This window comes from Sarcophilus harrisii, chromosome 4 (genome assembly GCF_902635505.1).
Source record: "Sarcophilus harrisii chromosome 4, mSarHar1.11, whole genome shotgun sequence".
In the NCBI taxonomy this organism is placed as follows: Eukaryota; Metazoa; Chordata; class Mammalia; order Dasyuromorphia; family Dasyuridae; genus Sarcophilus; species Sarcophilus harrisii.
In genome coordinates, this window is record NC_045429.1 from 95,837,597 (window position 1) to 95,850,257 (window position 12,661).

Genomic DNA, 12,661 nt, shown 5'->3' on the forward strand with positions numbered 1-12,661 from the left:
GAGTCAAGAAAAAAGAAGAGCAAAGTTCAGGAACTTTGCATCAAGGAAAAGTAAGAATTGTTGGCACAAATTTGAATGTTTTATCTTAATCCTGTGGCTGAATATAGAACTGCTTCTCTGATTTTTCTCATTTTGAGGGTCACTCTCCATACATAAGTATTGTTCCACAATAGTTCATCAAAGAAAGGGATACTAGCACAACCTGCCATTTTCAATCCTTTTGTATTAATTGCCCATTGTGGCTCAAAGCAGTTAAAAATTAGAAAACTTACAAATCGCCATTTTGACTGCTGCCTTTGGGAAATGCCTGATGCAGTAAACTCTGTGGAGTAAGAAATTGTGGTAGTGAACCAAAATTTACTTCATTGACACTTTGCCCTCCTGCTTCACACTAACATTAACTCATCTATGAAAAATTATTTTGGGTCTCTTCATCCAGATTTGCCTGGCCCTCATTGCTACATAGTTGTACCAAGTCATCCCATCAGTGATTCACAACTGCCTTTGATACCCCTTCTCTATATGGTGTGACGTCTGTCTGAGGACTTTCTTCTGTGTTATCACAAGACTCAGCCCTCGTCATGCTACCTGTTGTGCAGCCGTAAATTAGGTGGGATAATATCATAATCATTTGTTCGTGTAAGTAAGACTGTCAGCAGAGAGGATTAGCATTTACTTCTTGGATACATAAACTTCAAGAATTAATATCTATCAAGAGAACTACTAATGCCTTCCTAATTCCCCTGCCTCAGTAAAAAGAAAAGATTGCTTCTTGACTAGACTATAGAGGCTACTGCCAGACACCATTAAGAAAGCTTAAGGCAGCAGAGTTAGCTGAGATCTTACCAGAAATGTCAGTAACAATACTATAGAAGTGAAGTCAGTGAATTCAAATGGTGTTTAGCCCCTGAAAGGAGAGGCAGGCCTTCATCCACACTCATCCTGAGGAAGTGGGCTCAGCAAAGCAGAATAGCATTGAGCGCCCATCTGGGCAGAGAGCTCCATGAACTTGCCCTCCTCGGAAATGGCGGGCTCCAATTGGAGCACCACATGGACAAAAGCCTAGCGTCCAAAGAGGCAGCCAGGAGGAGGAAAGCCCTGAGGTCATGGGGATCAAGGACCCGCTGCACAAGAGACTTGGGAGATCTCATAACTGCTTTCAATTACTTGAAGGATTGTGATGGGAAAGAGGGGTTGGCCCCAGAAAGCTGAGCTAGAACAGCTTCAGGGACAAACCTGGAAGTAGGTTCTGTGTCGATCCTTCAGAGACCGTGGCTGTGTTAAGCTTACCCTGAAGTTGACCAGCAGGTTGTGGCCTTTTTGACCACAGCAGCTAGTAAAGACAGTCTGCTGAGTCCCACACGGCAAGCTTGGGGATCCAAATGGACAGCGATGAAGTCCTTCAGGTATTCCATAAGAAGCACCCATCAGTCTCCTCTCTCCTCTGAACAGTTTGTGAATAAGCTTTGGCAAAGCTCTGAAGAGCTGCCTGTGTTTGGAATAGGGTTTTTCCTGGTTTTGTCAAGAGGCTTCTTGAAGGGAGGGGAGAAAGTCACTGGCCATCAAATCACTTGTGAGCGCAAAGACCCAGTTAAAAGTTTGTAACAATGGAGCAACTATTATGGCGGAGTGGACAGAGTACCAGCCCTGAAGTCAGGAGGACCTGAGTTCAAATCTGGCCTCAGACGCTTAACACTTCCTGGCTGTGTGTCCCTGGGCAAGTCACTCAACCCCAATTACCCCAGTTTAAAAAAAAAAAGTTTGTAACAAAACAATCTGGTTCAACACTGCAAAGCAACCAACTCTCAGTTATTTAGGGACTAATGATCCACAATCCTAGGACTATCCTGGCACTTTTATTTCCATCTTTATTTAATTGTCTTTGACAGCTTTTCTTACCTGAAAGAGAGTAAATGAAGGCGTGAAATTCAGATTCTTTTAAATTTTTAACTTGATTGGATTTTGTAAAAGTAGTGATGGGAGAGCAAACTGAAACTCATAGATGTAACTATAACCATGTAAAATTCATAAATATTTTAGAAAGGCCTTATTAATCTTTTTTTTTAATAGCCTTTTATTTACAGGTTATATGTATGGGTAACTTTACAGCGTTAACAATTGCCAAACCTCTTGTTCCAATTTTTCACCTCTTACCCCCCACCCCCTCCCCCAGATGGCAGGATGACCAGTAGATGTTAAATACATTAAAATATAAATTAGATACACAGTAAGTATACATGACCAAAACATTATTTTGCTGTATAAAAAGAATCAGACTCTGAAATATTGTACAATTAGCTTGTGAAGGAAATCAAAAATGCAGGTGGGCATAAATATAGGGATTGGGAATTCAATGTAATGGTTTTTAGTCATCTCCCAGAGTTCTTTCTCTGGGCATAGCTGGTTCATTTCATTACTGCTCCATTGGCCTTATTAATCTTTGTAAACTTGTTTCTTATGACCACAAGTAATTGTCAGTTGTCTTTGGATTTAGAGAATGATTTTCTTCCCAGAACTCATTTAATCTTACAACATCCAACATCTAAAGAAAGTAGGTTTCTCAACCTCAAGAACTTGGGTAATTTACTAGCTACAGTAGAACTATCAATGGTAAAAACATTACTAGAATCCTTGTTGGGTATTTTTTTTGCTTTTGCTCTAACACCCTCCTTGCCAGAAAAGGTTTCCCAGAAAGTCCCAAATTCAAGGTATCACAGAAGAATGAATGCTACAAAGAACATTGGGCACAGAGCCTACCATCTTCACTTTTAAAAACAATTCGTTGTTTGCCATTTTAAAATTTATTTTGAACTGCAATTATGAAGTAGATGAATCTTTTATCAAGGGTACAATTTTATAAATGGAAATAATCCATTCCTTGCTAATACTATGTTGTTTTAATATTATGTTTTTTCTTTTGTCTCCCTCTTTCTCCAGCATGAAAGACTTGCTAGGTAAGAATTTTCTATTTTATATGCATGCTTAATACCTAGGTGTGAAAATGATTTGCCTTAATTCTTTCTTCCTTCACACACTTTAGCAGCCTTTCCTTCATCTGGCACTTTTCATTCCTATTGCCACTACTGTGAAGCCTGTGCTTATTAATTCTCACCTGAATTAGTGTAAAGCTCTCCTAACTGGTTTCTCTCCCTCCCTTTCTCTCTTTCTCTCCCTGTGTCTCTCCCTTTCTCCCTTTCCCTCTTCCTCTCCCTCCCATTGCATATCCTCTTTCTATTCCTCAGCACAAACCCTGCTCTTCAACTAATCTGGATGTGCTGTTCTATGAAATTACATTTATTTTTTGGTCACAGTCCCCTTACTCATGCTGTTCCTTTCCCACACTCCAACTTTGTTTATCAAAATATCACCCATCTCTCTAGCACATCTCCAAAGTACTTCTTTTGCAGGAGCTCCCATCTTGCTTCCCTCTCTCCACAGACCAAAATGAAGCCCTTTCCCCTCCATACCCCTAAAGCACAAGTTTAAACCACCGATCTCACATTCTGTCTTATAGTTTTTCCACTGCATTCTTCAGGGGCAGTATAATCAACAAAGAAAGCACTGATCCTTGAAGCACTGAGAGGCACCATGATATTAAAGAGTTAAAAGACATGGGTGCATATCCTGACTCTCCTTACTCTGGGTTATTGTGTAAACCTCAGTTTCTTCATCCGTAATGGGGGGGGGGGGGGAGAAAGAGCCAAACTAGATGCCCTCTAAAAAGTTCTTCCCATTCTGCATCTAGGATCCTCTGATCCTATCTTTTTTCTCCTCTAGTGAAATTCAGAGAAAGTTGGGAATAATTCCCTGCCTTATAAATTTATATTTCAAGTATTTAAAACGTGTCACTCATCATTAGGTATTAATAGGGAGTAAGCCAAATAAAATCAACATTCTTTACTACTCATCTGGTAGGGATGTAGCTATTTTATGAGACAATCTTTTGTTGACTCTCTTATAATCCTAAAGGAACGTTATGATTTAAAATGCTATCATAGAACCTTTATTCCCCCGCAGTCTTTTCCCTAAGTCCCCAGCTACCTTTTCTAGTTTTCTTTCTGAATTCCTCTCAACTGTGACAATCACCAGACTTGGAGAAACATACACATGTGCCACCGCAATATTCCTTCCCAAGATGGAGCCATGTAGGGTTGGGCTTTGTGAAGCTGGGGATTGGGTTTGGTGGGTTAGTTGTTTTTTTCACAGCATTTTAAATGGTTGGCAACTTTTTAGCTTGGGGTGTGTGTAAGCATTTTTATTCAGGAATAATATTTAGGAATTTTAAGATGAAGATTATACACCAGAATATCAGGATCTCAGTTCCCAGGTGTTACAGCTATTACTTGTTTCTAACATTCCTTCATTGGGCTTGGACTGGCAGAGATACTAGAAACAGAAAATCAACGCCAACCCTAAAACATCCCGAGTTTCTGGTTGTTGTTACTGGGTTGCTAGAGGGTGTAACTATAGCATAATAACCTACGCATGTTATATAGAGTAAGGGGGACAAGTATGTTTATAATCTAGTGGCACCCCTATATGTTTGTAATTCAAACAAACTTATGGAGCAACTTACTAAATAGCACAGCAGCTTTCTGCCAAGCTCCACACCCTGAAACCTAGAGTCCAGATCTCCAAGTACATATGTTTCAGTTTCATTGACACTTCATTGGAATCAGATTTTGCAAGAGTCACTGACATCCAAATAAAACTTTTCTTTTTAAAGCTCTCTCTAGTGTGGGAAGCAACTCAAACTTAACTAATTTGAAAAGCCCTGAAGATTCTAGTTTAGTACACAACTCCAAACCACCGATTTTTCAAGTAAGCTCCACATTTGGCAATCTGCTACAACTCCTTCTCTCCCAATAAGCTCATGAAGCTTTGCTTTGAGAGCTATGGAATGCACTAGCACTGAGAGATTAAAGGGAGGAATATTATGTTGTTTCTGGCCAGTGCTTTTAAGTGCTCCTTAGAGGAGAAACAGGCAGCCCTTACACAGTACTCCTTTTCTCCCCCTTTCCTTTCCTTTGTTTTCAGAATCAAATTGTGCCTCTGCTTTTGTGTCTCCACAGGTTGGAATCAGGAGGCAGCAGCCTTACCAGCGCAGATACCTATAGTGACCGGGCTTCTGCAAAGGCCCGCCGGGAGGCCCGAATAGCTTCTTTGACAAGTCGAGTGGAAGAGGACAGCCAAAGGGATTATAAAAAAGTAGGCTCTTTTTCAGTCACTTTCCTCTTTAGATTATGAGAATTGAGCCTCTCCAAATGCTATCTAGGTGAGCTGAGAGAGAGGGGAAGACATTTTTTGAGGGTCAGGTTATAAAGACTAACTTCTGGGGACTTCCATTTCTATTCAGATCTATATCCAATGTAGGAGGTCCCTGTCTACACCTTTTCCATTGCTTTTCCATTGTGCTCTGGAATAAGATCTCCTAAGATGTAAATTGGGGTGAAGAATTAAGAAATATCAAGAATTGTAAGGAAGGGAAGCCAGGCATTTTAAAATTAAAACCATGGGTGAAGTCCCCTGAAGTTCCTTGATTGGCCCTGATACTTTCTAAGGAGTAGGAAAGAAGTGACATGGCCTAACGAATAGCAGACTGAACTTGGAGGTTGGATCTTACCTCCAATCCTTGCCAGCTAGGAGACCCTCCATCTGCCCCCACCTCTTCATCTGTGAAATGGACTTAGTAGTACCTCTTCTCTTCCTCCAGGCCTTGTTTTAAAGCTCAGATTTGATAATAAGGACTATTATGTGAACATCCTTACTATTACATTGAAAATGTGTTTATGTTCAACGAGCTGGGAAGCAGGGTTTGAATTCACTTTCTCTTCAGCTTACTTACTTCCAATGGTATAATTCCCAGTTTCAAAGCAGTCTGAATGACTTTTCTTTCAGGTACTGGGAGGTCAAAGATAAACCTTTTTATTAATTATTGAAAATATTATAGCAAGTCAAGTGATAAACTTTCCTTTTAACCCTTGACTAGAATCACATATCCTTGAGGCTGGTTCTGAACATTCTCTTTGGACATAAGGATTATTTGTACTAGGAGTTTAAAATGTTCTAGAAAGAAACAAAAGAAAGAATTTTTGGTCAAAATTGATTTTTTGTTTACGGCCTATGGAAAAAAAAGAAGGAAGGAAGGAGGAAGGGAGAGAGAAGGATAGATAGATTAGATAGACAGATATGTGCCGGGCAGTATCCTTCTTTTTAAATTGTCATTTGATTAACATTAGGATATCATCTGTGCTTTCCTGTATGTTTATCACCTGAGTCTCTCTTGCTCTCAAAATGAAAAAACTTCATCTTTTTGATCACTTGGGGTTTTTTTAATTCTCTCTCATGTATTTCTGCCAGAAGCAACATGGCCTAGTGGTCAGAGACCCAGTCTTGGTGTCAAAAAGACCCAGCTTCAATTGCTGCCTCTGACATGAGCTTCCTATGTGACATTGGGCCAGTCTCTCTGAGGACCCCTGGCCCTCCCCAAAGCTGCACATTTCAGAGAAGGTGTGGGTCTGCACTGGGGAGAGAATTTTTTCAACTGGAGTTGGCTCTACTAATGGAATCAAGGTTCTGCTGCCCCTCTCTTCCTAGCAGTGCTAATGAGTGGCTAACCAGGTGCTCTCTTTTTCTTCCCCAAGCTCTATGAGAGTGCCCTGACAGAAAACCAGAAGCTGAAAACCAAACTGCAAGAAGCTCAGCGGGAGCTGGCAGATGTCAAATCTAAATTGGAAAAGGTGACCCAGGTGAAGGAGGGAGTTAAACAGGGTGTCTGGAGGGGGGAGGACAAATCCCTGTCTGATGCCTAAAACAGAACAATGAGATATCGAACAGAGATCTGCAGATTGTGCCGCTGAGAACTGGCTTTTGCATTGGTGCCCCCTCCACTACCCAGTTGGTTCTACATGTTTTCAGTGTCATTTTCCTCCCATTGGTGACTCGTTCCCCAGCTCCCTTCTTGCTCTGTATTTCAGACAGCCAAAGAGGCCAATGTCCAGAGAGAAGTCATGTTTTCAGCTTAAGTTATGTAGCAATTGAGGGCTGAATCCAAAGTCGAGGTGCCCTCCAGGCAGCCTGCCTGAGTCTCAGCCATCACTGTCTAGGAACAAAGATCTTGTCTGCAAGGCTGAGGGAACCACTCTTCTCTTAGAACTAAGCCCGGCTTAATTAGGTGATGCTTTTAAAAGGTGCTAGAGCTAATAACCTCATTCCCAGTGAAACATATCCTGCAGGTGAAAGCTGGGGCATGTGCTGTCTTCATTTATTGTGGAGTTAAGGGAAGCCTATTGAGTAACTGCCCTCCCTGAAATGTCCAGGGGCTAAGGATTTGGAAAAGTGAACAGATTTTTAAAATGCATCTAGAAGATGAAAAAGAAATGGGCTTGCCAGGTCTAGTCATGTGGATGAAGAACAGTGATATACATATTGCTAGATAATAGAAGGTGGTTTTTATTAAGTATTCATTCAACTAATGGCTGCAGCTACATTGAAGGGCAAAGGGCAGAAGCCCGAGACCTTGAGAGAGAACCCGAGACGGCTTCATGGTCCCAGAGCACTTTGGACATAGCACCTTCACCACTGACAAACAGACTGGTCCCCACAACCTCCAAATGCTCGTTTTTTCTTGGCTATAGCAGCTGTTCCTGACTGATAGACTGTGTGTCAGAGCTCTCGCCCCAGTATGGGCATAAAGTGGGGCTTAGTGGTGATTCCAACCCAAAGGAAAAGCTTAAACCTCACAGTGGAGGGACCCAGCCTCCCCATTGTCATGTCTTCTTCAGCAGAAATGACCTTTGGGCGTTCTTGGCTTCCCCAGCCCATGTTCCACATCTGGCGAGCTGTCTGGCCAGCATCAGACAAAGACTTACCCGACAGGTGCCATAAAAAGCCTCACCTTGTCTGATTGTTCTGTGAAGTTTGTAGGGCTTCCGAGAACAGCTGCTATTGCCAGACGCACCCAAGGATTGAAGTTCTGGGGCCATGAAACTAAACTTGCTTCTTGTGTGATTTTACCAAACACGGAATTTTTTAAATAGTTTGCCATTTTCTAGGGGACTGGAATTTCATGATGAAGACTTTGTCAGCCATTCAGTAAATATCCGTTCATTCAGTAAATAATTGAGCACCATGCTAGGCACTGCACCAGGTATGGGAGAAACACAGAGAGAAAATGAAATACAAAGTAACTTCCAGGAAAAAAGACATTAACAACTGGGGGAAATCAGGATGAGCTTTCTCTAAGAGTTGACCCTTGAGCCGAGCTTTGAAAGGAGCTTGGGATTCTAACAGGTGGAGGGAAGCACGAAGCACATCTCAGCCTCAGGAGAAAGGATATGAGATGCTTTGTGTAGGAAACAGCCCCAGTGGGGCTGAAATAGAAAGCCCAGAAAGAGCGGGGTTTTAAAAGCAAAACAGAGGAGTATATATTTTATACTAGAGGCAAGACAAAGCCACTGCCTCTTGACAAGACAAGTGATGGAGTCAGACCCTTCCTCTGGGAGTAGCAGTTTGGCCCCCATGGGGAGAGGAGACTAAAGGCCGGGAGGTCTGATAAGGGGCAAAAAGTGATTGAGACCTGAGCCAAGGTGGTGCAGCCGTGAGAGTGGGAAAGAGGGGAGTGATTGTGAGATAAATTATGAAGGCCAAATGAACACATTTTGGCAGCTGATGGGATGTGTAGTATGAGTGAAAAAGATGAGACAAGGATGACTGGCACTGTGAACATGATGGTGGGAAAAACAGAAAGAGGGAAGTTAGGAAAAGAAGTGAGTTTGGGGGGAGCCTAATGAGTTCTGGTTTGGACACAGTCCATTTGAGATGCCTATAGACTGGACTTGTCCAGGCAGCAATCAGTAATGGGGCCTGAGTCCCCAGAGAGACATTGCATAGTTCTTTGTGGAAAAAGGAAAGATCACCATCACACATATGGCAGTGTTGTCACTTTAAGTCACAGGTGTCTTAACACCTACTCTTGATTGAAAAGCAAAGGGAGTAAAATCATGAAATACTTTTCCTTTGCATAAAAGTAACTTCAAAATGCTAAATAACTATGTCTCATAAGATAGCATTTATGATATACTTTGAAATTTGGGAAAGTGAGAATTCAGATCACAGCAAGTCAGAATTGGACTGGACTCTAGACACTATCTCATCCAGAGCCTTCATGTGCAGATGAGAGGAAGGGAAGGGCTCACTTCCCAGAGAAAGGCCCCAAGAAGGGAAATGGTTCCAAAATGCTGGTCAGTGGCAAGGCCAGAACTAGAATCTGTATCTTTCAATCCCCTTTCCAATGTTCTTTCTATTTCACAAGGTCTCCCACTAAGCAAATGCAGATGAAAAGATCCACTTCTCCTATCCCTTCAACTTCCTTCTCAGGAAAGATTGATGAAAGGATAGAGGGCCAGGACTTTCAGATGGAAGGCAAGAGTTCAAAATGGGCATCAGGATTCTGAATTTTGCTGTAAAAGTAGGGACAGCTCCTGAAGTTCCTGCATAGTGACCCATAACCTTCATATTGCTTACCTGCTGCCTGTGCATGGTACTGTCCAGGAGTAAAGTTGACCAGCATTTTTTGTGTGGAGGCCACCAATGTAGAAGATACCTTGTTGATTCAGTGGCACAAAAGGGAGCTTGAAACTTTATTTAGTCCATCCTTGATCTCCAACTAGACATTTCTCAAGACTATGGATATTCCATTTTGTTTACCAAAAATTTGGTTCCTTATTCTTTTTAAGTCACTTGCATGCTATGCTTTAAGGTATAGGGCAGAGCTGATCTGAAGTGTCTTTGCATGCTAGAAGCCAGGAGGTTGGGAAAGAGGGACTATTTGGGGAGGGAGAATAGACTTGAATTTGGTTTTCTCATTTTGAGAGTCAAGAGTTCCATCCTATAAGAAGACACAGAGTTAAGAAGGACAGGAAGGTGTTGAAGAAGGAAGAAGATGGCTCCTACTTCTGGCCATGCATCCTCCCTTTACAGATATCCCTGGGAATCCAAACAAGCCCAGCTGAGGGAAGGAAGAGGCAGCTGGCTCAGAGGCCTGCTGTACTAGATCTGACCCTCTGCCAGTCAATCTCAATGTCACAGTAGGAGGACTCCTGAGGGGGGGGGAGGGTGAACCTCTGAAGCACTGCTTTCTATTTGTGAATGTCAGGGAGGGTAGAACGGGCTGTCTGTATGTCCTAGGTTGTCAATAGTAATATCTGGGTTTTTTTGTTGATACCAGCAGAAACAAGAAAAAACCTCTGACCGGTCAACAATGCTGGAGGTGGAGAAAAGGGTACGTGTGTTCCTCCTTCCCCTCTGCTCTCTGTTTCTCTTTTTACTCTCCCTGGCTTTGTTGTTCTTGCCAATGGAAAAAGATCATCTTTAAAAGGCATTATTAGTCCTGCCACATTCTCTCCCCAACTTGATGAGAAATTCTTTTTGCCTGAGTTTAATTTCTAATCCTTTTGGGATCCCCAGACAGCCAACCTTTTCCACTTGTTCCATTCTTGGTTATCTCATAATGACCTTGTTTCCAGACTCCACTATGCCACATCATCCTGTGAAAAATGCATTTTGGTTTAATTGAAAATCATTATACGCACACACACCCCCCCAAAGTCTCTAAACCCCTGTGGGTCTCATCAACAGAAAGGAGGCGCTCATCCGAGAGACTAGTTCTATGCTAATTGCATCACTTGCTGAAAAGGTTTGAGGATGCTCCTCCACATTTCTCTACTAAGAAATCTAAATTATGATTGACTTAAATAGATGAGCTCAGTTATGTTTTGAATGTCTTTCTCTCCCAGCTCTCTCATTACTTTATATTTGGAAACTGGATAAGTTAAACATTCTATTCCCCTCACATGCAAACGTCTCTAAGCTTCCATCTGATCTAATCCCAGTGAGGGTCCCTTAATGGGACTAGTAGGGATTAGTCCTCAGGATAAAAAGAAATCACATACTTGGGGTAGAGGGACAGGATGATCTGTCAAGAGTAGCCTATATTTGTTCCCCATTAGGAGGAACACTGACTCTGAGAATATAAGGAAGGAGCATTACAGAAGTGGATAAAAGCAAAAACTGGGTATAGATCACTAGACGTCATTTGAAAGTTGAAGACAATTTTGACATATGCCCTGTGACCTAGAATAAGCTGGTATCCTATTCTATTAGTATTATTATATGCTATTTCCCTATACAACCCTCTTGTTGTTCCATTATGGATTTTAGATAACATGGTCTTCCACAAGAAAACAGCTCTATCCCCAGAGTGGTGAGCTCTATTACAGAAGCCCACACTTGGAATGTATATGTGCCAAAACAGGCAGGGAAACTCTTTGGGAATTAAAGGAAGCTGCTGTTTGTAGGTCCCATAGTTGCCTCTCAAAGACCAGCTGAAAGAAAACAGTCTGACTCCCTCTTCTTCCCCCACCCCCCTTTTCTTCAAACAGGAGAGGCGAGCTCTGGAGCGGAAAATGTCTGAAATGGAGGAAGAGATGAAGGTACAGAAGATTTTATTTTATTTTTTCCCTACTCTGTGTCTGATTTTTGAATGCCTAACAGATTTGAGTCATTTACTCATCACTCTTGGGGAAGATCCTCAGAGGTAAGGAGGCAGTTCCTCCCTTCAGGACATTTTATAAACTTGTCAAACCACCCCCATTGTGGCCACTCCCCAAGTGCATCTTGGAACTAATGCTGCCTTTGTTTTGAAGGGGTGACTCCTGCAGGCTGGAGACAGACGTGAGTTGAACTTTAAAGCTCACAACCAATGGCTTCACCCTCACAGGACTGGACAGTAGGGCCAGGGCTGGCGTTCTGACTCAGTGTGGTCGCATGCCCCGCGCCTGGCAGAGCCCATGGGCTTTCCCCACCTCCCCCTCCCGTTTCGGTTCACTGCTAGAGGAAGCACAGGAGAGTCATTCTGAAACAGAGTGAGGATGGATTCCCATATCGATTTCCTGTCCCAGACTATTTCCTTGAAATATTCAGGAATGCTTGGCACTCTCCCAATGCAGCAAGCTCAGGCCACCAGAGCACTTCTTGGCTTTATTGCATTTTCTCGTTGCCCTTTCTTCTCCTTCCCTGTTCCCCAGCCGGCCGTGGGCCACACTGATGGAGAAATGTACTTCCAGAGGCTGCCGTGCTCCCCTCCCTGCCCCAGGGAAGGAGAATGTGAGAAGCCCCGGAGATTGGGTTTGGGGAGTGCCTGGCCCCGCAGTATGCTGCATGTCCTCAACCACCAAGTGCTTGGCTTTGTTCTGCCTGTTCACACTTAGTTTTCTTACTGGTTATGGTATCAAGAGGCAACTTTCTTCACTTGGAGAACAAGAATATTGGGCAAAAAAAAATGGAGGCTCTTTCAATCTCAGTCATGTTGAATGAGAGATGACCCCATGAAAAGAGCTCTTCACTTAACTTTTCAGGTCACTGGTGCAGGAATGATATAAGATGGTTAATTACTGTGATCATCTCTGTTTTACAAATGAGGAAACTGGAGTAGAGAAGCCACGTAGCTCGTAGATATTGGAGCAAGGACTGAAGCAACTCTCGCTTCAAGTTCTCTACTCGTTGCACAATTCCGGCTGCCCACCAAGTCACTGAATGGTTCTTGGCCAATCCAAGGTCTCCTTGGACCCCAGATCACAGCTTCCTCCGCAGCTGCAGTGCT

The 12,661-nt window shown here is 42.7% G+C and overlaps 1 protein-coding gene across 10 annotated transcripts in view; it reads left to right on the plus strand.

Annotated features, from left to right (window-relative positions):
* Nucleotides 1-12,661, plus strand: part of PPP1R12B (protein phosphatase 1 regulatory subunit 12B) — a 233,711-nt gene that overhangs the window by 205,008 nt on the left and 16,042 nt on the right. For 5 of the 10 annotated variants that reach the window (XM_031937143.1, XM_031937140.1, XM_031937147.1 and 2 more), the window contains 5 exons: nt 2,938-2,954; nt 5,073-5,208; nt 6,645-6,749; nt 10,229-10,282; nt 11,442-11,492. In XM_031937143.1, coding sequence (XP_031793003.1) covers nt 2,938-2,954; nt 5,073-5,208; nt 6,645-6,749; nt 10,229-10,282; nt 11,442-11,492 — 363 coding nt within the window. Of the gene's footprint in view, nt 1-2,937; nt 2,955-5,072; nt 5,209-6,644; nt 6,750-10,228; nt 10,283-11,441; nt 11,493-11,705; nt 11,734-12,661 lie in introns of all 10 variants that reach the window. The other 5 variants (XM_031937144.1, XM_031937141.1, XM_023501872.2 and 2 more) reach the window with 3 other exon arrangements.